Source organism: Brassica napus, unplaced genomic scaffold, assembly GCF_020379485.1.
Source record: "Brassica napus cultivar Da-Ae unplaced genomic scaffold, Da-Ae ScsIHWf_3046;HRSCAF=3845, whole genome shotgun sequence".
NCBI lineage: Eukaryota > Viridiplantae > Streptophyta > Magnoliopsida > Brassicales > Brassicaceae > Brassica > Brassica napus.
In genome coordinates this window covers 1,202-27,625 of record NW_026016286.1, presented here as the reverse complement: position 1 = coordinate 27,625, position 26,424 = coordinate 1,202, and the positions used below count along the sequence as shown (strand labels likewise).

The 26,424-nt window shown below is 31.2% G+C and overlaps 1 protein-coding gene, 1 non-coding gene and 1 pseudogene across 2 annotated transcripts; 1 reads left to right on the top strand and 2 right to left on the bottom strand.

Annotated features, from left to right (window-relative positions):
* Positions 1–296: 296 nt before the first annotated feature.
* On the top strand, positions 297–1,900 carry LOC125602935. The gene is made up of 2 exons (XM_048774276.1): positions 297–1,527; positions 1,865–1,900. The coding sequence occupies exons 1-2, from the start codon at positions 400–402 to the stop codon at positions 1,898–1,900; spliced, it is 1,164 nt and encodes a 387-aa protein (XP_048630233.1). The 5' UTR covers positions 297–399.
* Positions 1,901–13,481: 11,581 nt separating this feature from the next.
* LOC125602934 lies at positions 13,482–16,692 on the bottom strand (annotated as a pseudogene).
* Positions 16,693–22,187: 5,495 nt separating this feature from the next.
* LOC125602936 lies at positions 22,188–22,287 on the bottom strand. The gene has a single exon (XR_007335107.1). It is a non-coding gene; the product is annotated as a U6 spliceosomal RNA (small nuclear RNA).
* Positions 22,288–26,424: the final 4,137 nt, after the last annotated feature.

Genomic DNA, 26,424 nt, shown 5'->3' with positions numbered 1-26,424 from the left:
CAATTTACATATTATGTTTAGCATTTTTCAACCTCGAACATATAAATTTTATAAAGCGTAAACAGAAGAGCTACTACAGTTATTTTATTTATTTTTAATTTTAATGTTATCTATTCTTCTCCTACTCCTTACAAACTGAAAAGACATTTTTATTTAGAGGTTTTGTTTGGATTAGTTAGACAATAAAGGAAAAAAAGGCAAGTCAAAGATACTTTTAGTTGAAATAAAATATCAAGTTAAGATTGTGTCTGGTCCATTTATTGAAAACGAATACTTGGGCCAAGGCTGGTCTGGTCCTCTGGTATTAATGGAGAAGATGAACCTAACATCAACTCTTCAGCTAGATTCCTCTTTTTATCTCTCTCGCTCTCTCTCTTTTAGATCTCTTTTCGCTCCCATATGTCTATGCTTCTGAGACGGCTCTCGAGTCTCGGACTTGGGAAACCTCATGTGTCCGTGAGATCCTCTCTTCTTCTTCACTCTAGAGGATTCTCAACTTCCTTGCTTCAAACCCCTCCTTGTAGAATCGTCTTGGCTGAGCCCTGTGGAGGGGATCTCGGAAAACTTGTGGTAATGAATTTAAATGAACTTGAGTGCAAGGATTTGGAGAAGAAGGTGCCTCTGGAGTTAGTGGATGATGAAGACTCAAAGATAATAATAGGGGCATCCGGTGGCTGGATAGCTACTCTAAAGGAAGATGGAGTGCTGCGTCTCCAAGACGATTTCAACCCTGTTGCTTCTGATACAAATCCGAAACGCATCCCACTGCCTCCTCTGGTGACTCTGCCTCATTGCCAAACCAAAATCATCACCAACGTGTCAGTGTCCTCATCTTCTCCAGAGGATGATGAGGACTGTGTCGTGGCTATCAAGTTCTTGGGACCGCAGCTCAGCTTTTGCAAACCAGCCGGTAAGAGTGGTAAACCAGAGTGGACCAACATCAAGATCGAAAACCCCTGCTTCTACTCCTCCCGTGTCATGTTTTCCAAGAAAGACAATATGTTTCGTATTCCCGGATCTGGAGGCCATCTCATCGGTTCATGGGATCCCTACAAACCCAGCAATAACCCACGTTTCAGAGGTTGCGGTTTTAAAACATGCCCAAGCTCACCAAGGCTAACAGAATCTTATGGATTTGTGCTGCAGGAGCGAGCACTTGTGGAGTCACGACCCACGGGTGAAACTTTCTTGGTCAAGCAGTACAAGAAGACAATCAAGATCACCAAGGCTGGTATTGCTAGAATGAGAACCAAAGCTTTAATGGTATTCAAGCTAGACAATGAAGGAAATGCTGTTTACACTCAAGAAATTGGAGATCTCGTCACGTTCCTTTCAATGTCTGAACCTTTCTGTGTCCCTGCTACTTCCTTTCCTGGCTTGTACCCTAACAGTGTCAAATTCCATGATTTCGACGAATCAGGTTTTGTCGGTCTGAAATCCACAAGAGTCTGGAGTAGATCTTATACATGTAGTGCCCCTTACTACATTCCACCACAAAAATTATCTAGTCTTAGATTTGGATATCGAGTCTGTTTTTCTTTTCTGTTACACCATATCTATTCTTCCAACGAATATGTTATAAACATAAATGAAAATAGCAATGGATCATCTAGCCTTTTTTACTTCACCATATTATACGTTCAGATTCTTCATAAAATTCACTTGGTAGCTTCAGTCTCGCATATTGTAAAACAAAATGTTAAAGGAGTAACACCAATCAATAATTGTTCCGCTGAAGAAGCAATCTACGGAACTCATTATCTTTCTTTGACAATTCATCAGAAAGTAATGCTACTTTCTCAACAGATTTTGATATCTAAACATAACTCGGAGAATGATGTATATTCTCTTCATGTTGTCAAAGGCATGGGGAAATGGTTTAGGAGACGAAGAAGACTAGTGGACATAAAAAAAAAAAAGACTAGTGGCAAAAGCGATGGTAAGCAAAGGGAGTCTAGTAAAAAGGAAGAGTTTGACAAGGACAAGGATCCAGAGAGAGATAGGAAGTATAAATCATCAAAATAGACAAGCTTTACTAGTTATTATGGCGGAAAATTCTTTAAAAATACACGACTAATTTTTATTGCTAATAAAATACACGAACTATTTTTGATTTCTTTTAATAATACACTAACTATTTTCGTTGTTGCCTATTAAATACACAAACTTTTGAAATTCGCAGATTTTACACATCATTTTAGACGTGTTAACTATATTTAACGGAATTGACGACGGCATTAGTGTTTAATTACACATGTTTAAATTGTGAAAAGAAAATTTCTTATATATACACAAAACTATTTTTTATTTGCTAAAAAATACACTAACTATTTTGGATCCTTATTTATACACAAACTAATTTTTGTTTTCTATTAAATACACAAACTCTTAAAATTTTCAGATTTTTCAGATGTCAACTATGTTTAGCAGAAGTGAAGACAATGTTAGTGTTTAATTGAGCATGTGGTTAAACTGGTGAAAAAAAATTCCTTAAAAATCCTCCGATAGATTATATTGTTAGCTTTCTTCTCCATTACGTTTCCATAGTGTAATTGCTTTGATGAAATTTTAAATTTTTAGATCATAGTAGAAAGAATATATGTAGAACCTAATTCATAACACTAAACTTATTTATCATAGTGTAAATTAACCTGAATCATTATTACTACTATCAAAGCGAAGAACAAGAATTAGAAATCCAACACTAAACTAATTCCAAAATCAGAAACTCTTTTAAAATACATAGTTTTCTTCGTCATTTTTTATGATATGGAAATCGACTCCACTTCGAATCGATATAAAGGAAATCAAGTAAAGAAGAAGAAAAGAAACATAGTTTGGAGAAAAAATAGGTTGAAACAGATTAGAGTGTCAAATTCGAATTGAAACTATCTCAAATTAATTTTAATTGGCTGAGGGGTGAGCGTGTTTTTCACAGTTTAAAACCACTTGTTTATTTAAAACATATCTTCACTTCTGTTAAACATAGCCGACATCGTCTAAATCGATGTGTAAAATCTGAAAATTTCAAAAGTTTGTGTATTTAATGGAAAACAAAAATTAGTTTTGTATATTAAACGGGGATCCAAAAATAGTTCGTGTATTTTATAACAACACAAAAATAGTTTGTGAGTTAAAAAAAAAATTATTTTCAAAATTTAAACACGTGTAATTAACATTAACGCCGTCGTCACTTCCGTTAAATATAGTTAACACCGTCTAAAACAATATGTAAAATCTGCGAATTTCAAAAGTTTGTGTATTAATAGATAGCAAAAATTAGTTCGTGTATTAAACGAAGATCTAAAATAGTTCGTGTATTTTATTAGCAAATAAAAATTAGCCTCTGTATTGTTAAGGAATTTTTCCCTTATTATTGGTGTCTATGATAAAAGGATAAAACTCGTAATGTCTTTGTATATAAATGGATCTTTTAATGCAGAATAGTAATGTGTTGTATATAAATGGATCTTTAATGCAGAATAATATTATTATTTGGGGAATTTTCCAAATATAATTCAAAACTTTATTTTAATGCAAAAATATACTAAAACTTGAATCAAATGCAAAAGTAACCCAAAAATCTTGTGAAATTACAACCAGTCCTCTTATGACCAAACAAAAAAAACCAAAATTCATTTTTACGAATATAAGCCCAAAAGTCTTCTGAGGTTCTTACAGAATCTTCTCATATAAGATGATCTTAAAATAATCTGGTTTATAACACTCCCCCTTTGAGCCATAACCATTTAGAGCTAGTAATATGCTTTAATGTTGCCTCATTAAAACCTTACCAGGAAAATCCAATTGGACAAAACCGTGGTGAAGGAAAAAGAGTACAACACACATTACTCCCCCTGATTTGGACATTACTGAAGTTCCTTGGACCTCTCCAATTTTCTGCAATCCGTGGGTGATGAAGATCGGCAGAATATGTTTCGTCCTCGAACATGATAGTTGGTTCTTCTTTACCATCGGCCATGCCACAATCTGATTGAACATATTGAGTCATCGACCTCAAATACACATACACGAAATCTTGGATGATGTTGCTGTGTGTATTCGTGTACCACCATGTGTAAAACATAAACTTGTCTAAAAACAAATCAACAAAACCAAATAACCCCTTGGGCTGGTTAGTATAAAATAAACCAAAATCAAAGGCTTCTTCATTGTTCTTCTTATGGACCATCAGATCAGTGTCTAAAACAAGACTTCTGCATCGTCCATCTCAGGACTAAATGGACTTCTTTATCGTCCACCTTTGGACTGAATGGATCAGTGTCCAAAACAAGTGATCTCACGCCCATGTACTAGATAATGGGTGAGACTGGTCCATATTAAATCTTGAGTACCCTTTTCTGTATATACTATTTGATGCACAAGGATTTCATTGTTAATGTACTCAAGCTGTAATCCCAAACAAACTTTGTTTTCCAAGATCTTTCATCTAAACTCTTTCTTGAGATATCAACTGTTTGGAAATTGTATCCAGAGGTTCCTAGGATATTCAGATCATATACTTTGATGATTATCAATATTGTTCTCGAGAACTTGCTGTATTCAGCTCAATACCCTCTAGTACTTTCATTATCCAGTGGACCATATAAATATGCAGTCACACATCAACTTGCTGCAAGTCTAATTTCTCTCTTATATAACCAGACTTATGAGAAATCTAAAAGTAGTTGCATCCACCACATGGTAGTATGTCTCCTCATAATCTATTACTGGTCTTGTGAGAATCCTTGTGCTACATCAGCTTTATATCTTACGATTTCTATTCCTCACAAGACCCATTTATATCCACTGGTTTTAACATCATATGGCGTCTTAATCATATGGCCAATATGTCTTTCTTCCTTAAACTATTTAACCCCACGGTTCCATTCAATCCAATCGGTTCTACGAGTGCACACTTTATATTGACGTGGGTTCATGATCCTCGCAAATATTCATGAATTCAAGTGCTACCTTGTATGCAAATAAATCATCTTATGTCGACATTCCTTATTGGTTCCATTATGTTCCAGACATGATATAATCGATTGAGATTCATTATTATCAGGACCTTTAATACTTTGCAGCTTGGGCGTCCCAAGCTACATTGTTTGGTACATGTACCTTAGAGCCGGTCGGCCTTATTCCATGCATGGGATGGTTTCCTTAGTAACCTCGGATTTGGATTTTGATTATCATTCTCTGCACCTTTCTTTTGTTCCGAGGATTCTTATCTTTTGGAACCTATTTGGTCTACCCACGTTTCATACGTTGTCTAGACTCTGTAGCAACTTGACTGTGTCTCTTCTTGGACATCAAATTTGTTGGTGCTTTACAATCTGGTTTAATATGACTTAGTCATTCTTTTTCGGGTCAGAAAATGTGTCTGGCATTTGATTAGCTAGCTTTGTAAATGTATAATCTTTGGACGTCTATTTCACATTCTTTAGTCCGAGGATCTTGTCAAGACATTGATGGTTGATTCCATTCTATTTCTTTTATCATTCTTTTACCAGCTTTATTATTTTTTTCTCCTCCTGGTCTTAAAATAATCCGTGTACCTGCATCAAATATAATCACTCATAGTTGGCTCAAAGTACTTTATTATTGTGGGAGAATCATATCCAAACATATATCCCCATCCTCCTTTTGAGGTCCCATCTTAGTTCTCTGTGGTTGAGCAATTAGTACATAGACAACACATCCAAATGTCTTATGATGGGGTATGTCTGGATCTTGACCCGTTAATAATTGTGATAGGGGATATTCATGCTCACTAAATGGCCTGATGTGTATTAACTTAGGTGCATGTAAATTTCGTGTGGCCCAAGATGTGAATGGGAGTTTTGACCTCATAAGTTATGGTCTATCAATCAGCTATTTGCGTTTTAAAAGATTTCGGCCAAACCGTTCTTGGTATGGACATGTATCACAGAATTGTCCACACTTACCCCCATGGACATACCATAATCATTTAAACGGCTGGGACATGTATTCACTAGTATTATCTAGACATATAGTCTTTATTTATGAAAAGGGGCTCGTAGCCGTTTTACTGGTGATGGCCTAATGAGTTTCTCTTGTGTACATGCTACACACGTGAGATTCTTTGGGATAACTCTCTTATCTTTAAATGTGTGCCTTTTGAATATCAATTTTCGCAGGCTATTAGCCTCTATCATACTGATCTATGCATAGTCTAGGTCAGTAGAGAATGCATGTATAGTCTTTAGGATTTATTATGGCCTTGGGCGGTTTTATACATATATCTGAAAGAAGAATTTGTTTCCTTCGCCCATTGTTTCAATATGGAAACCATTCATTCTTATATCACTCAATCAATTCAAGGCTGATTTTAGAAATACTAGAATATAGATTTCAAGCATGAATTTCAATGAATCAGTTTCAAGGCTAATTTTAGCAATACTAGAATATAGATTTCAAGAATGAATTTCAATGAATCAGTTTCAAGGTTGATTGGTATTTAGCATAAACCATGTGTAAATAATTATCTAGTATCCGAATTTATCAAACCTCAAAAATAGATTAATCAGATCAATCGATTTAATCGAACTTAGCATACAATCTTAAACCTCAAGACATTAGATTTTATCATAAAACTATCAACCTAGCATACGGATTCTCAATTCTCAAAGACATCCAAATCAGATCAATATAACCTATCATACACACTATTTAGGGTTTCTATTTAAAACATATCAGATTACAAAACTATCAATCCTAGCAGATGATATTAAACCTCAAGAATCATGCAATCATATCATTCGGATTTTAAACAAGTAAACCTCAATCAATCTATCAACCTATCGGATTATATAAGCAAAGCAAGCTAGCAACCTATCGGATTCAATTAATGTTTTAACAGGCTGGTCGGTATAAACAATTTTAAATCAGATGAACAATTAACCAAGCATGATGAAAAAAAAAATCTATCAATTTAACGGTCAAACAATTCTAGCAATATAGCATCAGATTCAATCAGATTTAAAACCTCAATGATCAAAACCGAAAACAGTTTTGATTTCAAAATATTCGATTAGGGTTTAATATGTGATTGATAATTATAGTATAATTACCCTGATACTTATATTATTTAGGGTTTATAGATATAGGGTTAGGGTTTATCGGATTTTAACTTGTAAAAACCGATTTGGGGTTTTAATCATGTAGGAAACATGATTTAGGGTTTGGAGTATCGAACTTTTAGAGCTTCGATTTACTCAATTAGGATTTTTGATATATTACCCTATCGTTTTGATTCATAAAGGTTAGGGTTTTAGGGTTTCATTCTTTATCAATCAATCCAATTCGATTATAGGTTCTTAGGTTTCGAATTACCTTTTAACCTTAGATGATTGTTGAATCAGACCACCAAAGGAGTTGAGCTGCGAGCTGGACACGAATGGGACGCCAGCTGGAATGGATCGAGTCGCTTCTATCGGGTCGCGGACGTCCTTTGTTGCTTGATCGGGAACGTCTTGATCGTCGGACGCGAGCTGTCTGATGCTGTCGAGAACAAGGAAGAGGTCGCGTGCTGGAGCTGCTCTCGGATCGCGAACGTCTGAGCTAGGATCAGGAACGCCTTGGGCTGAAAACTGATCGGGGACGCGAGCTGAAACAGATGCGGGAACAAGAGACGCGATCGGGGTTTACGGTTCGTCGGATCGCCGGCTAGGGTTAGGGTTTTAGGGTTTTTCGATTTGGGTATTAGCTTAGGAATTTAGAGTTTCGTGCTGATAACGTGTTATAAAAGTAATGGAAAGTCTATCTTTATTCATACATAGAGGTTCCTTATATAGGAGATTACACCGTCATAGATAAATGGAAATATTACAAATCATAATTTCTTGGTTATGAGTCATCACAATCTGGTTCATAACAGTCACCTTTAATTGATTTAATTTTTATTTCAAGATTAAAATTAAAACTTTTTACTCAACTAAACTATAATACTTTAGGAGAAATTCCCTAACATAAAACTAAAAAGTTTTTGTCACAATATAGATCTTAAAAAATAAAAATGACCAAAATAAACTTAAATGTTTTATCATATACACTTATACCCCTATGGTTAATTAATCTAGATATTAGGGTTTAAAGTTAAAGAGTGGGGTTAGGGTTTAGGGTTTAGGGTTTAGGGTTTGGGGTTAAGGTTAAGGTTTAGGGTTAGAGTTTAGGGTTTAAGGTTTAAGGTTTAGGGATCAGGGTTTAGAGTTGAGAAGTGGATTTTAAAGATATGATTTCAAATTTAAAAATTAAAAAAAAAAAATTCAAAATAAAAAATGCTATTTTAGTCATTTTAGTTTTGAGATCTATTTTTGTGAAAAACTTAAAAAAAAAATTATTTGAAAGAATTACCCATACTATTATTTTCTTGTTCCAGAACACTCCTAGTCCTAGCGTTCTCATGGATAATGATGATCTAGTAGTAGCTGTGAGTACGCCGATGTCACCAAACAAAACATAAACTAAAAGAAAGAAAAGAAATATGCGCATCCAAAAAATCGAACCCTAGTCAGTACCGTGGAGGGTACTATGATACCACTACACCAGATGCGCATTTTGTTTAATGCTCCTTGCTAATAATAACTTCTACTACGTAGAATCTTTCTTGTAAAGCCTATGATGGATGATGATGATTCACAACCAATCTTTTGATTGTGAACTCTCTTCACCGCTCCGCTGCATCTCCCAAAGACTACTCCATAAGACACAAAATATCAATACATGTCATAGCCTATGTCAAAGCAGTAGCTTCTACATCTAAACTTTGTACATAAGTCATAACTGATTACAAATCTTCGTAGCAAGCCTTAGCTCCATATACACTTCATTATCCTCGGACAGTCTTTCAGAATCCAACCACAAATACCACAAGCATTAGAATCTACTCTCCTAATAGCATGTGTTATACTTACAGTTTGAAGGGTCCATAAGATGATGATTTTTGAAGGGTCCATAAGATGATGATTTTCCAACTGACTTGGAGTCGTGGACTCATCTTCCAGAATTTCACATCTTCTATATATTAATTAACCGAGGATCATTAAAAAAGTTGTAACCTTAAGTTTGTACTAATTAAAAATAGACCATGTTAGGTGTCACTTAATTAAAATGTCAATTTAGCTTACGTAATAACTTAAGAATCAATTGAAAAAATGTTAGTCTAAATTCAATTTGTAGGAAACATTATATTAACCCAAAATATAAGAAAAGTGTATGCTTTCCTTAAACAAAAGCTACAGAATTACCTAGTATTATTAACATATATATGTCAACTAATGACTATGAATAATAAAGATTTGATAACAATTTTTGCATTCTTCGCCATTTTTGTTAATTTTATATATTAAAAAAAATAAACACTCACATTAACCATATAATAAAAAAATAGATTTTTTCTTATATGTTATATTTAAAATTTTAAAAAATGACTTTAAATTACAAAAATTTAGGAAACCTCGTATGTTATATTTTATTTTATTTAAAATGACTAAATTAAAAAATGAGAAAACTATATATGTTATATTTTCTTATATGTTAGATTTTTTCTTATGTTATATTTTGAATTTTTTTAAAACGACTTTAAATTACAAAAATGTAAGTTTTTCTTAAGCATACGACTAAAAGTATTAAATGACATGTATTAATTCGATGGTTGATCTGAAACCTTTCAAAACCATAGGGAAGATAAAAGTCAAAATAATTCAACTGTGGAAAACAATATTGTTCACTTTTTTAAGAATGTGTTCGGTGGGGAAAAACAATAGATTTTTATGTCATAATTTGTTTAATGTCTAATCCGATCAACTCATGATATATTAATTATAGTTTAGTTCCACAAAAATTGATCCAGTCCATCAGAAGGCAATTATATAATAACAATAAAAAATATTGTATATGTATAAATAAAATGACCAAATATATATAAAAACTTTCGATAATATATACAAATAAATCCACCCTGCATTGCACAGATCTTATCCTAGTTGTTTACATACTATTCAAGCCTTTACTGTTATGTAACTATACAACATCACAATTTTTAATACAAACTAGATTTTGACCCGCGCGCGGTTGGGCGCAGGTGTTTGTTTCATTTTTTATACATAAATTATTGTTATAATATAAGTGGTTGTGGAAGCACCGTAGCCTACTGGTTAAAGTTTAAAGGCTTCTACATCCAGATCTGGGGTTCGAATCCCAGATTATGCAATTTATTGCAGATTACAGGAAATCCAGGTTTCAAGTCCCGGAGAGAGCGATTTATTAAACAATTATGCAGACTACAGAAGAAAGACTTACAAGGGATCTTCAACATGGTGCAAGTAAATCTGGCCAGGCGTGGATCTTCATAGGACAGCTCAGGTGATGCAGTTAGGCGTAGGTCTTCATAAGGCAAGTAGTATTGTCGGTTGTCGAATCGTCTATGTAATTTTTTTCATATTATAATTGTAAGATCATATAATAAATCCTACTTAACATAGAAAAAAAAAATATAAGTGGTATATATTTTAACATTGATCATATACTTAAATGTTTATATAACTATTTCAAATACAATAATTTTATAATTTATATATTAGAATTAATCAATTGGTAAAACTGTATGTATTAGTCACTTCTTATAAAATTATCTTATTGTATTTGCATTTAGTTAGTACGAAAATTTATATATTCATGAGAAAACTTATTTTAAAATAATTTTGTATTAATTTATGCTAAATTATGACCCCTCTTTTAAAGCTGGATTTCTTTTTACTAAATTTTTATGATTATTCATTTCAGATAATATATTATTGTATATACAAAAGTATAAGATATGTTAATTTTTGGCATATATTATATAGTTTGCTATTTTAAGCCGTTTTATCATCATATTATATTTTAAAAATAAACTAGATCTCGATCCACGCAACCGCGCGGGTTTTTTTCATTTATTTTATATAAATATTTTGTTCAATTCTAAATTGGTATATATTATAATATGTGTCTATAAATTTTTAAAACATAATAAGTTTATGGTATATTTTTTTCATTGAATAGATTGTTTTAAACTTTCACATGTATTTGTATCTTCTTATATGTATATATTTTCGGATTATTATTTCATTATTAAAATTGTAATATATATATAAATATTAGTAAAATATTGTCTTATTGTCATATTCAAAAATATTGTAACATTTCACAAATTTAGAAAAAAATTTAAAAATTAAAATTTTGCTTCATAGATTTATATTATTGAGTAAATAATTAAACATTTAGTATTTTTTTAATTTTAAAATAAACTTTATAGTTTAAATTTGTTTTCATTGGTTTAAGGTAGTAAAAATTAATCATTGTTAGATAATATGATTTGTTATTTAAAAAAAAAATCTTTATAATTTTAAAAGTTAACATCGACAAATATTTAAATATTTAACATATGGAGGTATAGTATTATAACATTAAATTATATCTATATAATATATTATCTATAAATCCAATGGATCATTTATTCTTTAAATTAAATTATTGATAGCCCAATAAAAATTTTTGGAATGCCCAATATTTTAAATGATAAAATTAGAAATTAAATATAACATGACTTTCTAGGAACATGTCCATTAGGTCCATTTTTTAAAAAATCACACATGAATCAAGGTTGTGACTCTGTTTTAATATATAACTAGATTTTGACCCGCGCTTTCAAAGCGGGGGGTTTTTTTTTCAAAGGTCAAAATTTAGTAAATGTCATATTTCATATATTTGTGTTTTATTTATAAAAGACTTAAACTTTTTATCTTTCTTTATCATGTTTCATTTTAAATGACTATTTATGTTTAAAAATTAAGCTTTTATTTTTAATGAATTAAGTTGGTATAAACTCTGATAATTAATTTTATTATGTGGTTAATATTTTTAATAAAAATATTATATACTTTTAATAAAGATTTATACTTTCCAATGAAAAAATCAATTTTTTTTATGAATGCTTAAATTATATTAAGAAAATAAATAATAATAAGAATGGTTGAAAAAAATTATTTGAACTTGGACTCAATGGCTTAAAGGAAAAAAAAAATGTGAGATTTGGATCTGATTTATTAATCGGCCCAAATGGCCCAAGAGAGATCTGTGTGGACAGTGGGGGCTGGATCCGAAAAAATGGCCCGATATAGATGTGTTATTAATATACTTGATTGCCCTTATGAAACATGCAATATTAGTAAAGAAATAGCAGACTAAGGTAAAAGGAGAAATAGAATTCTGCTTTAATAGTATAGATTTATATTTATGAAAATAAACTTATAAATTTATCAATTGATATACTTTTACCATATTTATTAAGTATAATAATTGTACATGATAATGACTATAAAGTAGATATAATAGGATATAATTTATTTATTTTTCATTTTATAAACGATAACTTAAACACATAAGTTAAGTTATTGTTAAAATATTTTTCACAGATTTATTAGAATTTTTAAAATATAATATATAAATATGTGTATATTTAAAATAAAAATATATATGATTAAAGTAGTTACAAAGATTTTATATATTAGCTTGAAAGAAAACATGTTAATTTTTATTCATCTATTATATAGTTGCTAATGTTAACTCATCTTACCAACATATTAGATTTTATTTTTGAACATAATATTCTATACTTATGAAAATAAAATATTATAATATATAAATTTATAAATTTAATATAATTTTATTATATTTAGCTCAATATAATAATTCTTTTAATATGATTGATTATGATTTATTATAGATAAAATATTATAGAATTTTTCATTTTTCATTTGATAAACGATAACTTAATATATTAATGTATAATAATTTTTCAAACTAATTTCAAAATTAGTGAAAATATTTAAATATAATTTCGAAAATGAAGATCTTGTACAAATTTTTAAAACAGATTTGTTAGAATTTTAAAATAAATATATTTATATTAAAATGAAAAGATATCAAAAGATATTATGATTAAAATATTTAAAGATCTTATGTATATTTAGTCTTAATAAAATACATTTAATAAGATTTCTAAGTGATGGTCCAAATTAAAAAAATCACACATGAAAAAAGTCATGAGTTTTATTTTAATATAAATATATATAGATAAGACTAAGATCAAAGATTATCAAAAGTACAGTAGACGTAGTAGTTCTGTAATTATTTTGTTCAATTCTTTTTTTATTTACATTACTAAGACCATATATCTAGGTAGTTAATTTTTTGAAAAAATCTGAATCGGTAAAAGTTGAAATCGTATTAACTTTTAAAGAAGTTGTGATGTATACAATCATTTACAAATATAAAAACCTGAGCCTCTCGAGGTGAAGGGAGCTAACAATCAATTAATTCTTCTCTAATCAAATCTGTAATAAGCTAAAATAAACTCAACTACTCACGAAATTAAATACACTGAATCAACAAATGGGTAACAAACAAAACCTTAACTACGTTAGAAGTTTCATATCAAAAGGGATATCAAGGAGATATCTCTTCCATGGAGGAGGATCTTTTCTGTGGAAAGTAACATCAACATCTTTCACCTTCAACCACTCTTTACCATGATTACTTTGGACCCCACAATCGTCTGACAGAACCGTACTCGTTGAAACCATCTCCAACCGCCACTTACTGCCAAAGAAAAAAAGAAACATATGTTCCTTGTCATCTCCTGTGTCTATATCAACCGATGGAAAAATCTCCCACTGACCCCTTCTTGAAAGATCTTCTACAGGATCATAATCTGGAGGGACTTGCTTTTGAATCTCTTCTTTACTATTGAGCAATAGCATAAGTCTGAGAAAGTGGATCTAGGTTTCTTTTGGGACCTACCATAGCCTCCAAAGACCTGCCAGAACAATGGCATCTGGTTTTGTTTTCTCAAGCTGTAGTCACAGGCCAGCCGTCGTATTCTGAAAGTTCTGATCCGTCCGTCCCAACCACCTGTGACAATGACCATACCCCAAGCTAGAGAGCTATTCGTTGCTCTCTGGTATGAGGACTTGAGAAACTTGTAGTGTGATGCACTCATTGTGGACGAGGAAAGAGGATTTGCAGGTAAGTTCCTCTGGCCACGTCGCGCTTCCTTTGGGGATTGATCCAGGGACAAATCCTTCATAAGATAAGCAAGAGGGTGAAGAAAACGGGAGAGTTGCGTTGTGATCTAAGAATCCACACCAGGTTGCTGCAACGGATGCATTGGTGGAGAAACGTTCAAAAGATCTAATCTTTTTGGTTTGGGAAGAAGAAGAATCTGATTCCTCTCCATTGCTCCATATATATATATTGGAGTCCTCACAAGCTGACACAATGTGCTTCCCATCAGACGTGAGAGACACTGACGTGAGGCTTCTCGTCTTGCAAACACCTAAACAGAGATTAATTTAGTATCAATGATAGAAATATTCAAAAGAACATGAAAGATCAAGGTACATAAGATGCAACATCCTTTGTATTTCTGACAACATCTCTGCCTTGGAGAATTCTGACTTTGGAATCAGCGGAAACAACCAGGACTTTGCTCTGATCTTGTGGTAAGAACTGAGATCACACAATGTAAAGAGAAAGTAAGCAAATCATCAAGATTAGGGGAAACAAAGAGAGTATATTACCTGAAAGCCTGTTATACGTTTATTAGAAGACTTCTTTTTGCTAAGCAAATGTATCTGAGAGTCCAATTCTAAATAGTCTCCAGACATGTAAAAGAATCTGCAGCCTCCACTCAGAGAACCAATGATTCCTCCCTTTCCATCCGGACGATATAACACACTGCGGATATAATGTCTTTGAGATCAACCCAATCAACAACATTGCAACCAGAAACGTTCCAGATTCGAACTTTCCCATCAACTGAACCACTCATGAAGTAGTTCTCATTCACCGGGTCGAACTGAACAGACGTCACTGCAAAAGAAAAAGAAGACGATAATGTCAGATCAATGTAGTAATTAACTGAGATTCTGTATTCACCAAGAAGAAGAAGCATACCATAACTATTGTGAGTGAAAACTCCAAGACAATCGTTGCAACCAACTTGCCATAGACGAACAGTTTTATCCATTGACGCCGAGAGAAGATACTACAGTAACAAAATGCCTCAGTTTCTTTAATTAATAATAAAAGATAAATGCAAAGTGTTTTTGAAAGCTTACGTTATCCATTGACCATGAGATGTCCAAGACTTCACCAGTGTGGCCGCGGAACTCATGTAAGGGTTTCTCCATTATCCGGAAAGCTTTAGGAGGGAAGACGACGCAGGCTGAATCAGATGTTCTCTTGAAACTTTCTGTCGTCTTGTTTGGTTTCTCTTCATCTAACAAGACCGGTTTCAACTGGGAATGATCATTTACCTCAAAGTACATACAGTAGGGTTAAGGCAATCTCTTGGTGGTCTAGATCTCTTATCCTCGATGACTTTCCAGACGCGCACAATCCCATCTTCACCAGAGCTTGCGAGATACTTCCCATCGCCGCTAAACTTCATGGCCGAGATGGAACCGTTGTGAGCTTTAATGTCTTGGCTTTGATAAAGAGCTGAGAGCTCTTTGGTCTGTTTCCTACAATGCTTGACCTTAACTCTTGAAAGCACATGGCCGTAGCTAGAAGAAGAAGCTCTGATCTTGTATAATCCGCGGAACATCCAAAAGAGCGCAGCCTGGTGAACCATCCCTTCTTGATATTGCCTGCTTCTCTGTTTCCTTCAATGGACAACATCTGGAACTAGAAGATGATGCCGTTGAAGAGCTCTCCCATCTCGTTACATCGCATCCATCCACATTCAGAGACAACAACTCTCGGAAACTTCCACTAGGCTTGAAGCAGAGGAAGATACCTGACTAGAGAAGAGCTGAATCCTCCAGATATCTGCTCAGCTTCAACACAGTTCTCTGAAGCTCCATCAGACTCAAACTTGATAGGTTGAGCAAGATCTTCCATCCACTGCAAGAACTTCCTCCGCCGCTCCACAACACTTGCAGGTGAATCATTCCATACATCGAAGTCGGATGCCGTCATCATCTCTTCTTCCTTGGCATAAAAAAACTGCAAATCTTCCTCTTGAGACGAGTAATCCATGAAGTATTCTCCTTAACCGTTGTTCAATCCTCAACTGCCTGTTTTGCTTCCAACCAAGTAAACCTGCAATGGTTTTTATATACACACAAATTTAGAAATAAAATAATAAAGAAAAGAAGTTTATAAAATAAGCAATCACAGAGTTCGAGAGAAAATGAGTTGAGAAATAAATCAAAAGAGCGAAAACAACAAACTCAATCCAAAACCCATTGAATCTAGTCCTCTCCTCTCTCTCTCTTTCTCTCTCTTAGGCATTTCAACAAACAGCTTACGTGGTCAAACCACAAAACCATCAAAAGAACGAGTTTTTAAAAGCACACAGAGAAGTTGAATAAGCAGTAGAAGTAAGTGAAAGATCTCATTTTTAGATCCTAAGAAACAAATCCACAACGAGAAAAATGCGTCAGCACGAGCTTCATCGATCAAAGCAGCTAAAAAAGATTAAAAAATTGCGTACGTGGGTTGGTTCGTCTTCACTTGGTTACTTCGAAACTGGAACAAACACACTCCGAAGAAGAAGCGATGGTAGACATAAAGACCATGTGAAGTATTTCTATGGTGATCGGTGAAGAGACCAGAACAGAGAGAGAAAGAGAAAACGTACAATTATATTTATTTATTTATTTATTTATTTATGTGAAGGAAGGATCAAAGGTTTTTATTGACTATGCGAAGAAAAGAGACAGTAAGGAAGAAGATGGATTTGTCCGAAGAAGGGAAAAGAGTTTTCGAGAGAGAGACACGAATCTTTGTGTGTGACCGTTTGATTTTGATTTGCCTTTATTTAACTTCTCTGTCTTTTTCGTACCGTTAATTATTCGTTAGTTAATCTGTTAACCCACACGGGCATATTTTGTAGTAATAATAGTAATATATTGACATCACGTTTATTTTACGTGTTTGGGGTAATAAATTTGTTACCGAATCATTCAGATTCGAAAACAGATTACAATCGGACACGCTAGGTCAGGTGGGTTTAAGCATAAGCATTGGTTGAAACTCGATAAGAGGAGAGTTTATACAATGTCTCAGCATAAAAAAAAAAAACATATTTTCAATCTTAAAGTTATTTGAGCCGAAAACTTAAACACCTCCTAATTATCAAAAACATAAATTACTAGCTAGAAGGGAGGAAGTAATATACTTCCTCATAGCAACTTCATTGAAAGTTTTTCTAATGCAAGTACTTTACACAAAAAAGTAATAATATAAAGATAAATAAGTACTCAAATGTTCATAAATATACTTCAATAAAATATTTTTGGTCAGAATTCTCAATATTGAGGTACTCATTCATTTTCTTATAATTATTTCTTTCAAATTTTGGTGAGATACCTATAAAAGAGTATTTGACAAAAGCAATTGTACTCCTAACACCCCCAAAGATACCTTATTTGCAATTCATACCCTAAATCCTCCCATTTTCTTCTTCCCATCACTACCATTCCCCCCATTTGTATGGTATCCCACTCTATAAATATTGAGCTAATTAACTCATTTGACAACACATATATTTTATTATATTAAAAATGTATTAATATATTATAATTTAATATATGATTAATTAAATAATAATAAATTAAGTAAAAATTATTGATTATTTAAAAGGATAAAATAAAGATTATATATGTAAAATCACACTGAAAATAAAAACTATATTCTTTTGAACTAAAAATAATATCACTTATTCACATTAAAACAACACGTTTATTTATTACTTATGTACTGTAGTTAGTTTTGTTTTAATGTTTTACACTAATGTTTCAAATATATAGTTTTAACTAGTATTTTTGAAAGATCACTGTTACGAATTTAAAATATTTTTTTCACATTTCTATTCATTTCTTATCGATTAATTAAACTTATTAACATATATATATATATGTATATGTATATATATATATGTGTGTGTATGTATATATATTTATAATAATTAATATAAAATAATATATTTCGAATCATTTTAATATATTTTAACCTGAAACTATAAAGAATCTGTTTTTGAATTGGTTTTTCAAAAAAAAAAGGTTTATATTGACTGAAATTTGAAGTTGTTTTTATATGTAAAGATTATCTATAACTAAATACAACAAAGTTGTATGCGATACAAAAAAAAAGGATAATGATGATATATGTATTGTTCTTAACTATTTTTTGTTGTCAACATATTGTTCTTAACTTTAGTCGTATTCATCTGCACTCGACTTTTTTTTTGGTTGAAATCGACTTTTTTTCTTATTTCTTTACACCGGCAAGGATTACTGAGGGGGAGATACAAATCATCAAATAATTACATTTGTCTTCTGATGTTTATTTTCTATCAGCCTCGTCTTCTGATTTTACTTTCAATCAAATAATAATATCAGTTGCGTTCAAAATAATAATAACTAGATGATAGTCTGTACCTTGTGTGAATAATATATATCCAAACAATTCTAATTTTAACATATTTTTATTCATTTAAGTTATTTAATTAATTTCAAATATTAATCAGAAAATATAATTTGTCTTTTTATTACAATGAAACTTTAGGTAATAATTATCATGAATATAAATAAAATATTTATTAAATAATCACTAAAATTATTCAAAAACTAACAATTTAAATTTTATTTATTAAAACTAATGATTTAACCTAAAATCATGGAATGTGACAAATAAGTTTCTAAAAATTAATAAAATATGACAAAATGTAAATAACATGACAACTAAAAAAATAACATAAAATTTTGGAGAATATAAAAACTAACAATTCAAGGTTTTATTTATTAAAACTAATGACTCAATCTAACATCATGGAATATATAACAAATAAACTTCTAAAAATAATAAAAACATGACAAATAAGTAAAATAATATGATAAATAAACAAAATAACCAAAAATTATGAAGAACAAGACAAGTAAACAAAAAAAATCATAATAATAGATATATGTTAATAAATAATAATAATAATAATAATATTTTTTATGCGTAGATGTCTCTTTAATTTTGTAGTTAAAAAACATTGTGGTACATGCTTTGTTGGAGCCACATACCTGCATGATGACTACGCGGCATGTTCCTGTTCGCTTTCCTTTGATCAGATTCGAACTGTAGTCCTTTGATCTTAATATGTCACATTAACTACTTAAACTCCAGTTGTTTGATCCCTTAATAATTCGCTTTATAGTATATATTCTTTTTCACATCTTTTATTTTTATCGGGCTTTAATACTCTCTGATTGCTTGGCAGCGCACATGGAATATTTGTTACTCTTCAGGTCGTAATCATAGAAATTTAAGATTAAAATAAATGGTATACAATAGAGTTTTGGTCACGGTTTAATTATAAATCTTATTTTATTATTAAATTTTACAACACTGGTCGCTGTAATTTTTTTTTTTTTTTTTTTTTTTTTGTAATCCAGGGTTCCCCGCTTCGCGGATCAATCCCTGGACCCGGTCAGGCAGCAGGCCAGCTTCACCCGGAAGGTTTTTCCCTGAGCCCGGATGGTTGCTGTAATTTTAGGTTGATCTTAACTTAACTTAAACCAGCAAAGATCATAGTCTTTTTAGAACCAAAAGCCGACAAGGATTGAAATTCTTCCAAATCCATAAAAACACAAAGAATATGGAAGAGATACTTAGACTTCAATTCTGCAATTTCGTGACGGCACCGATATTCAGTGGCGGAGCTATCGCTTGGTGGGGATTGTCATATAATCCATACTAGACCTGAAGCGCGGGTATGAATTTCGGTTTATGGTTATTTATTTAACTAAATGATGTATTGTAATATTTGATGTATTATATTCACCAAGTAAATAATTTTTTTTGTATCTTAAACCATCTGTTTATGATGAATATTCGATATCATATACAAAATTGAACAAATAGATGTAATTAGAGAATTGTAGACGATATATAAAAACAATGGTTATTAATGTAAAATATGAAAAAATATTATATCATGACTTAGTATGGCATAAAAGATTATAAATTAGTTATACATGTTAAAAAAAATAAAATGATTTTTAAACTTCTATGAAAAGTTTAACATATAAAAAAGGGTGATGAATTAGTCATCAAATTGTAAATAATTTCATACTTTGTTAATAATAAATTATTTATAGTCTTTGTTTTTCGTCAAGATAATTATTAAATATCCGTAACATTAATATGTTAAAATGTCATATTATGAAAGCCCATGTTATAACGTTTTTTCCGGGAAGTGTAACAAAAAAAATTACCTTTAACTCTTCGTTTGTTTAAGTTCTGTGTCGGTAAAAGATTAAAAAAAATCTCTCTATCTTTTCAATGTTTAATTTGAAGCTTATTATGCGAAAATCATACGCAAATATAGGCAATTGGTTGGAATCTCTATATCTTTAATTTTTATAAATTTTAAATTTATTGTTTCCTCTTCTGCAAGCAAATCAATTACCGAAGTAATAGATCAATTGGTTGGAATCAAATCTATTCTTATAATTAGTGTAATTATGATTACAGTTTCTATATTTAATAGGTACATTAAAGATACGACTTTGAAGATATTCGGTTTTGATTAATAGAAGATATTGGATTATGAGTTTGTATTTATTGATTTGTTTTTTTTATAAAGCTTAGAAAATCAGTGGGATGATTGGTTGGTTGATACATCATATAAGAAAACGAAAATTATAGGTGGTTTGACTATTGTACATCGATCGATGCATGATGTAAGTTGACTATATAAAAGTTGAGCATGATCATTTCAAACTAAAGTATAGGTAGGTTATATGCATTTGTTATATTGTAGTTAATATATTTTAAATATTACATAAGTCAAGTGATTCACGTTTTCGTAAAAATAAAATTCAAGTTCATTATTGGGTCGTACTCGTCCGTAATAAGCTACGTTAAATATGATGTATTTTAGGTTCATTTAATGACATTAAGTTTAAATTTCATTAAGAAAAACTCATTAATTTAACTGGAAAAGACAAGCATTAAAATAGGTAGGTTCATTTAATGACATTAAATTTAAATTTAATTAAGGAAAACTCATTAATTTAACTAGAAAAGACAAGCATTAAAATATGTAGTTTATTTAATTCTCAGTGGCATAGAGAAGTGTAAATAAGTTAGAAAACTTAGAGATATTTTTAATGGGTATTCTCTTTTAATAATATAGATGAATTTGTATCAAATAATAACTTCTTGTATTTTACAGAACAGTTACTGAAAATTAATTTATTGGCCTGTATAACATATGTTTATTATGCATTTAACCCCCCGTAAAAAGTTGAGCAGGCTCCGCTACTGCCGATAATCGCAATTTCAAGAGAAGAACTGAACAAACTCCAACTTACATGTTGATCCATCCTATAGGATACTATTTACTAGGATAACATCCTATAGGCCGACAAGATTGAAACGAATTGTACTACAGATTAACCAAAATATATTTAAGTTTTCAAATAAGGTTTTCTTTTTATTAAATAAAAGATTATAGTAATATCATCAACATGATTGGCTACTGAAGGCCGTCATGGCTGAGCAAAGCATGCATGTCTTCATGTTTAAGCAAAAGCAAACAAGTAGAAATGAGTATTAACGCCATAATTAATAATACTGTGATAAATACTACCTATATAGTTTTCTTTTTATTTGGAAACGTACTACCTATATAGTTGCAAAGGCAGGTTACCTGGGTTCAAGCAGGTCTGTTGTCCCGTGTACATATTTTGTAATTATTATTTCAACTCTTATTACTATTATTATTGTTTTTTTTTGGTAAACTACTACTATTATTATTATTATATTATTATTATTATTATATTATTATTATTATTATTATTGTTGTGTTGTTGTTGTATGTTACTTATCTTGGTTAAACAAGAGATCTTCAAGATTTTTTGATAATAATGATGTTATTATACATGCATCATTATATTATAATACACATATGGCCATATGGGCAACTTGGTTTTCTCCTATTATTTCATCGTCTCTCAAGCAGAGCTCTTCCGGGGATTACTGTATTAAATATATAAAAATTTCTGACCTAAAACATATATATTGATTTTTCCTTGCAAGTACCTTTGTTAAAGGGTTTAGAAAAATTGAACTATTTCTCATTTGTTTGTGTCATCTTTGAGCAGAGGCTTTGCTAATCTTCTCTGTATCATTCCAGTTTGATCGTAGGTCCGAAGGGACAAGTTGCAAGTACCTTATTATATAGTATATGTTTGTAGTTTGAATAGTTGTTTTCCTAGTAGTTCTTTTTCATGTTGAGTCTTTTATTGTGTTGTAGTAGACGTCTTTAACAGTCCCTATCATCTTTGAGTTTCAGATCATACATGGAAAGAGAATGCACTTGATATCTGGCAGTTGGCACGATGATATTGAACCAATGAGAAAACAAAGAAGCATCAAATATGGAGGATAATAAGATATATTGATCGTTTATCTGAACCAATTAATGATCCAACAGATCAAGAATTTAACCTGGCCAGAACAAATGAGCTGTGGAGCAGACTTGATCGATCACCATTAACAATCAAGATAACCGATCAACATTGTCTAGACGGTTCGAAGTCCGTCACAGCAGACATGATCGGTCATGTTGGCGTATCATCTTAAATAGTTGACATGTTAGTTTTCATCATTTCAATTGTTGACTCGGTTTTGTTCGTCAACCCGCCCAAACCAAATATATATTTCGAGATACTCTCTAACCATTGTTTTTACTTCTTAGGATATCCGTAATGGAAGTTTTTCAACATAACTATTTCATCAAAAGTAATAATTAACAGATGTAGCATCTATAATGTGCAGAGGTGGCTTGACAGATAGAGGTATACTATAAATAATTAATTCAATTGCAAATAAGGAGTCATGTTTTTTTTTTTTGCAAAAAAAACAACAGGTTAAATTATATGTAAATAGCGCACGACCACTGATCGTATATTTATATTTATAATCATAGGACTTTTGTCATCTATAATCATAGGAATTATATACATGATATATTTATATTTATAATCATATGACTTTTGTCATCTATAGTATAGTATAATATGGACACCCCTAGCCTCAGGAGTCTACTCAACGAAGTCAGGGTACTTTGAAGCCACTAACGCAGAACTCAAAACATCGGCTCAACCTCAGAATGCAACGAACTTCAACTGGATAAAAAACGTGTGGAGCATTAAAGCAGCCCCCAAGATCCAAGTCTTTATCTGGAAAGTACTGCAGGGAGCTCTGCCCTTAGGAGCAATACTCCAAAGACGTGGGTTGCTTGCTAGCCAACATGGTTACTTGTTCACGCTGCGGAGAGGCTGAAACGGCAGCACATATCTTCCTCCACTGCAGATTCACGAAAAGAATTTGGAAGGCTCTCCCTCTCAGACCTATTGATCTAGATACCTTCAACTCCTTTGAACAAGCCATTGCTAACTCAGGTATGATCTGCCTACCACCATCAGGGGTGAATGTTGATATTCTTGGTTGTGCTGCTGGTGCATCTGGTTAGCTAGGAACTCTTTGACCTTTGAAAAGCTTGACTCTGCCCAGAAGATATCAATAGCAAGACGCTACGACCAGCCAGAGAATGGCAAGATTCACAGCCTCCAAAGGTGGCCCAAGCCCCAAACCAGCGGAGACAACCTCAGCTTCGGACCAGGACACAGTGATATGCTATACTGATGCAGCTTGGAAACATTAAACGGGGATGCGGGCTTTGGCTGGATCTTTCAGGACTCGACAGGGCAGACAATCGGACAAGGATCCTCGACAGAGCCCATGTGGCTTCAGCCCTTATGGCAGAGGCCATTGCAATTCGTGAAGCCTTCTACACGCAAGGACGATTCCACTACTCCAAAATCTGCATTCGCTAGATAACAGGTGCTTACTAAAGCGCTCAACTCGAAGAACATCCTGTGGAAATCTACGGATTAAACTCGACATCGAGACTCTATCATCCTATTTTCTTCAATGCAATGTTCCTTTATCTCTAGATCTCTAAATATTTCGCTGATAAACTTGTAAAATCAGCCTTGTGTAACTTCAACTCTGCTTTGCCTTAGGGCTTTAATTAATCTTTGGTCGTTCAAAAAAAAAATATATACTCATGATATTACACTTTTATATAGGTATATCGAGTTCTTCTTTTTGGTCCAAAAGCTTTCATAGAGTGGACGCCTTGGTTGTTGAAACGTTGATTATTTTTCCAACGTGTTCGTCAAACCTAACCAGATTCTCCTAATCTTACCAGCTTCATTATATCATAGTTCTGTCTAGTCTAATTAGTTTCACTTCCAATTTAAAATTTTATTTCTTTCGCTAGAACGACTAAAATAGTTGTTTAGTTAAGATCATGGCATATGATTATCAACGTGAGTAATTTATAAAACAATATCGGATAATTCTAATTATACCACAAATTTGTATCATTTTTCCAGATTTACCTTTAAAATAATCATTTTCATAAATACAATAAATTTGTGATGAAAACAAAATTCAAGTAACATTTTAAATCATTTATAAATATTTAATAATCATTTTAAAGTTTATAATCCAACTCCATGCACCCTTTAAAATTACAACCCTAAACAATAAATATCAAAACTCTAATCCAAATTATATTTTTCTGATTGAATATTTTAAAAAAGCGATAGCTAACTTATGGTATTTACAATAATTTTTTAAACAATATATAGTTTCCAATTTTGTCTTCTATTTCTAAGAAAGATCATGTCTAAGTATTTTTTGTGTGGTGATAAATAAATTTTTTATAGACAAGAAAAAATAGCATTGTGGTTAACGTAGCTACTGTAAAGGTAGTAGTATAACCTTCTGTTTTATTTAGTTGTCGTTTAGACTTGTACTGAACCACAGACTAAAAAAATATGTATTTAATTTTATATATATCTAAATAGAAACATCATTACCTATATATATAACACATTTCAACCAGTATAAAAATAAGTTAAATATTAAGTTAATAAATTTGATCAGAACATCTTTCTCCATAAAACCCCATTTGAGGTTTTTATTATATATTATTTTCCTGATTTAAAAAAAAAAAAAGTAAAATCAAACCAATCGTGGATCGCCACGTGTCAGTGGGCCCGCAATAGGGCAAGAGACGTTCTTTATTTCGTGATTTTTTTGGAAGTTTCTTGTTGTTATGTGGGGTCCACACCGACTTTTTTGTTAAAAACCCTCTCTAAAGACCTCCGATAAAGATGCTCTCAAAATAATAAAACGACACTTATTTGAAGAAAAAAAAAATTTACGATGACAATTAAATTGAAACGAACTGAGTAATAACTTAAAGCTTTTCATTTTCTTTTGGTACACATGAGTAACAATTTAATACTTGTCGGAAGTGTGGCGTTTAATGGTCAGTGAGATTTAAAGTGGCATTTTGATAGTTGAGATGAACCTCATTGCAGCGTTAATAGAGATACAAGAATCGTAGTGTAGATAAGATACGCCTTGCGCGGAATAAAACATTATATATAAAATTATTTTATGTATATATATTTTTACATATATATGAAATAATAAATACATATTCAATAACTAAAAGTCAGTAAACTATTACAGATGATTAAATGGTGCAAACATATAATTAAAATTTTATTAATCCAAAGAATAATTGTTTTTATTTGATAGGATATATAATTAATTAAATGATATCAACATACATAGTATATTTTTAATATTAATGTCTATTAAATATTTTTTCTATTCAATGGCTTTTTGATCATTTGTATCTTTTATAACAAAAATTTTAAATTACTGATAACAAAAGTTTTTGTGGGGATTAACAGTTTAGTAATTTATTTTTTTTTACAAATTAGGTGTCAATGTTTGTTCAAAGTGTATCAAAAAAATTAAAAGTAAATTTTGAAATTAAAAATATTTATGAATTTATATGGTATATATTTAATTTTAAATATATATATATATATATTACTCTTAATAATTAATTAAATTAGACTTTTAACTTATAAAATTTTGTAATCATTTTTATTTTATCATAACAAAAAATTTAAACAATGGATCACAAAATTTGAATGTGAGACTTTAACAGTTTGGTAAATTAAAGTCATTAAAAAAATTCAAATATAAAATATATAGAAAAATATAATTTTTATTATATGGTTAATGAGGTTGTTAATTATTTTACTAAATAAAATTAAACAAAATATGATAGAAATTAAACTAATTTTTATTAAATTATTTATTGTTCAAAATCATTAATTGCAATAATACTTTAAACAATATTAGGCAATACATAATTTTTATTTAAGAAAATAAGAAGAACATTAATAATGAATTTAT